At 44.3% G+C, this 3872-nt stretch overlaps 1 protein-coding gene across 1 annotated transcript; it reads right to left on the bottom strand.

The window, feature by feature from the left end:
* Positions 1–275: 275 nt before the first annotated feature.
* LOC141833304 (F-box/kelch-repeat protein At3g61590-like) lies at positions 276–2221 on the bottom strand. Its single transcript, XM_074720708.1, has one exon. It carries the CDS (start codon positions 1815–1817, stop codon positions 618–620), a length of 1200 nt encoding a protein of 399 aa, XP_074576809.1. The 5' UTR covers positions 1818–2221; the 3' UTR covers positions 276–617.
* Positions 2222–3872: the final 1651 nt, after the last annotated feature.

Raw genomic sequence — 3872 nt, forward strand, 5'->3', positions numbered from 1 at the left:
TGCCAACTTTATTTATTAAATTGAAAGAATGCTTCCCAAATGACAAGCCTAGGTGCTACAACATATTGTCCAAGTTAGCCATCTTTATCAACAATGCAGTAGATACTATGCAGAGTACCTGGTCTCCTGTTATCTGCCATCATCTTAAGATAGGGAAAAAGATATTCAGAGAAGGAACAAGTACGCTCAGCTTTTTCTTCTCCACAATTCAGCTAATTAATGCACAATTTGCAGATTTACAGATGTACAAGAGGGGCCAAAGTTAGAGGAGCATGAACTGTAAACATAAAAAGCTTAAAGCAAACTGAGACCTGACATTGCATGCCAAGATTTTACAGGCACGGTAGAATTCTTTATCATCTAGCTCTTGATGAAACAAACTTATGTGAGTGTATCAGTAGGATTTGAATTTTGATCATAAACAAAGATTTACTGGGAAAGTTGGTCCAAACAATTAGCACGAAAGCAGTTGTAAAATGGCCATCTTCAATAGAACCGACTGTATGTAACTGATTCTCAAAGATTGCATTTTCAATTTCTTTTCGTTGGATTGAAGAACGAAATGGTAACAACACAAACTTTCTTTGGCATATGAAGCAAAACCATGAACAAAGGCATCAGGGAGTGATCTCAAGCCTAGGCTCAAAGCAGAAACCAGTGAACACCTGCAAAGGAAACCTCTTAGTCAAAGGGGATTTCACTGACCACTTCCACAGCTTCAAGCTCATGTCGAAGGTTAGCAACGCCGGCGATCCGAAGCTTTGTATGTAAATAAGGTCATCGGCGCCGCTACTAGTGAAGACGTCATCGAATTCCCCAAACCCCTGGAAGAACTTGTGGGGCATTCGTGCAATTTCGCGCCATTCCTTCTGGTGAAGTTCCCAGATGCCTATCCCCTTGATGATGCCCGGCCTGCCATGCTTCCCTATGCCACCAACCATGACCAGCCTATCCTGGAGATTCATCAACCTTCCACAGGTGAGGGAAAACGGAACCGGCACGGCCATTCGCATGATCGAAGCGGGCGAAGACCGCACCGAAAGGTCGTAGATGACAAGGCAGTGCTTGGGCTCGTCATTTCCTCGAACACCTGTAGAGTATATTAGAAAGTACAGAATTCCATCACAGATCACACAATCATCCCCTGCTCTCCACCCTGCAATCACTTCCCTGAGGGTGGTCACCCACGTTTCAGTCTCAGACTCGTAAATGTGGATCGAGAAGTCCCACTGGTAGAAATCCTGGGGCACCTGCTTGCACTTCGCCACCGCCACCATGTAGCCGTGCGACCACCGGTCCACGGCCACGGCAAGTGCGCTGTAGTCGGGGGACTCCCCGCCGGGGGCGTCCGGCAGACGCTTCCGGTCCTTGGTGACCAGATTGCAAACAAAGATCTTGCTTTGGCTCTCGCGGTCCATCAAGCTGACCAAGCCGCGTGAGGAGGAGCTGGACCAGTTGCTCCGCTCGGCGCAGGGGAAGTCGAAGCAGTACCACTTGCGGAGGCTCGGGTCGTAGGCGTATCCGGCGGCGCGGTGGTCGCTGCCAGTGCACATGAAGTACCAGGGCTTCTGCGGCGACGTGGAGCACCGTCCGGAGCGCACCGCCTCACGCCACCGCTTGCAGACGGAGCTCGACCGGATTATGCTCACGATCGGCAACAAGGAGAGGACTTTCTCCAGTAAATCATTGGGCAGAATGGCGTCCCAGGAGATCGATGCGCCTCCTCCTTTGCAATCGCCGTCCTCCTGATCAGATTTGGTCGCTTCGATGGAGAGGAAGGCAGGGAAACAGCGTTCCGGCTTCGCCTCCCCTTCCATGAAGTAAACCAAAGCAGATATATGAAGCTGAATCAGGAAGAACAAGTATCAAAATCCAAGCTTTTGCGCTCGTAATGCTTCGTCTGTGACTGAAACCTCTGATCTAGCTTTTGCGCAGCCACCATGGCTTCAGATTTTAGGATGGAACAGTGAGAAATATGGCGTCCAAAAGAAGCGAGAAGGACTGGGGTGGTAGAAGGGGAGGTGGGATTTGGTTTGTAGCAGTGAATATATAGCTGCTATGGGTTTGGACTGACCTGAGGAAATGATGATGGCTACCTTCGCACCACTTCGAGCTTGGACCGTCCATGATCTTACGCCATGTCGAGGATGTGAAGGAGAATAGCAGAGCAGAGCAGAGAGGAAGAGCCAAAGGATTTGCTACAGCCTACAGGATATAGAGCGATCCGAAAATGAGTGCCTTTGTCTTTGCTTCACCTTTTATTATTTTATTATTATTATTATTATTTTATAATTCAGATATCTATTAAATTTAAAGATGATGATGATGTAAAAGCTGTTAATCTATGGGAGACTTGCTTTTAAATCCCCAAACCTAAATTCACCTTTGTGATCAGTCCCTACCCATATATTTCTTTGCATGCAGTACCCAAAAGTAACTAAAAGTTTGTTTCCACTCCCCAATACATAAACTTACAAAATTACCCCTTTCCTATCTCCTCTTCTCCCTTGTTCAAGAGACATACATCTCATTTCTCTCCTCCCCTGCGTATACGAGCCACGAGCCACGACCCGTCTGTCTTCTTTCGTTCTTTTCTTCCTGGCGAGACCTTCTTCAAAACCCTAACCGACATTTTTCTTCTTCTTGACGACACCATCCTCAAAACCCTAATTGGTTTTCCACCATTTCCTTCTCCTCCATTTGTTGACGACACAATCTTCGTTTCCTTATCCAAATCCTAAATGGTGACACCATCTCACACCGACGATGAGATTGAAGCAAGAGCATACGCGCCCAAACTGAAGCAAGCATCTTGATCGAGAGATTCACCTCAATAATTTTTCTGTGCAGGTCAAATTGGGGAACCACATGAGGAAAATCGAGGTCGATCTAGTTGCTTCGCCCAGGAACGTAGATCCTTCCTGCAGAAACGCCTCCAATCCATCCCATAAATGTGCTGACTACTGCTGGATAAGAACCCGCAGGGTGAGCGAACAAAGGGCAGAGAATCGAGCAGGTCTGCTGCTTTCTCCTGTTCCTCCTTTCTGCTAGCTAGAACTGATGCTTGAAGAAAAAGCTGAATTTTTTTCGATTTGCATCTGAGAATCTCACAATTGAACTTCAAAATATTTCAAATTTTATAATAGAAATGCAGCATCTTTTTTCCCAAGTTATTCCTCGTTTATTTTGCTTATGAAACTGCAGCATTGTTCTCCTCTTAGTTTCTTCCTTTCAACAAGGAGCGAAGCATGAAGAGAAAACTGATAAAGCAATTTACAGGAAGAAATCTCGCTCCTAATTATAGAAATGCATCTAATCCATACCACCAATCTTCCGAATATTGCTCTTCAAGGAAATTGCACTCGCAAATAATTTACTTTCTCCTTTCTTAATCTTTGTCTTCTTGCATCTTTGTCTTCTTGAATAGGTTTGAGAATATCTAGAGGAAGACGAGATGAATATTAGTGTTGAGAAAAATACCTAATTTTTTCTCCACGTTTTTGATAATTTGAATAGCTCTTTGATAGGTGTAATTTTTATTTAAATTTTATTTATTTTTTATTTATCATGCACACCATTTAAAATTATAATTTATAATTATCACAACTCTTAATTTTCACTCAGGTAGCATAGTAGAGGTCCGGATCATCTCTCTCGTGGAATCAATGATAAAGAGTTGTACTAGACAACATAACAAGGGACTTTTATTGTTAACCTTACTTAATGAACTCATATTCACAAAATCCTTTTATGATGCAGGGGCAACCCATGAGGAGTAAACTTCAACGAGTTATAATTTTTGACTCGAGAATCAGAACGAGGCACAGTCGGATGTGTTTCAAAGCTCTTTCAGAGGCCTTTATTCGGTACGG

Source organism: Curcuma longa, chromosome 8 (genome assembly GCF_044706935.1).
Source record: "Curcuma longa cultivar G26 ecotype Majalengka, Jawa Barat chromosome 8, ITB_CL_G26_1.1, whole genome shotgun sequence".
NCBI lineage: Eukaryota > Viridiplantae > Streptophyta > Magnoliopsida > Zingiberales > Zingiberaceae > Curcuma > Curcuma longa.

Coding starts and splice junctions, on each gene's coding strand:
- LOC141833304 (XM_074720708.1), bottom strand. CDS start 1,817: ATGGAAGGGGAGGCGAAGCCGGAACGCTGTTTCCCTGCCTTCCTCTCC.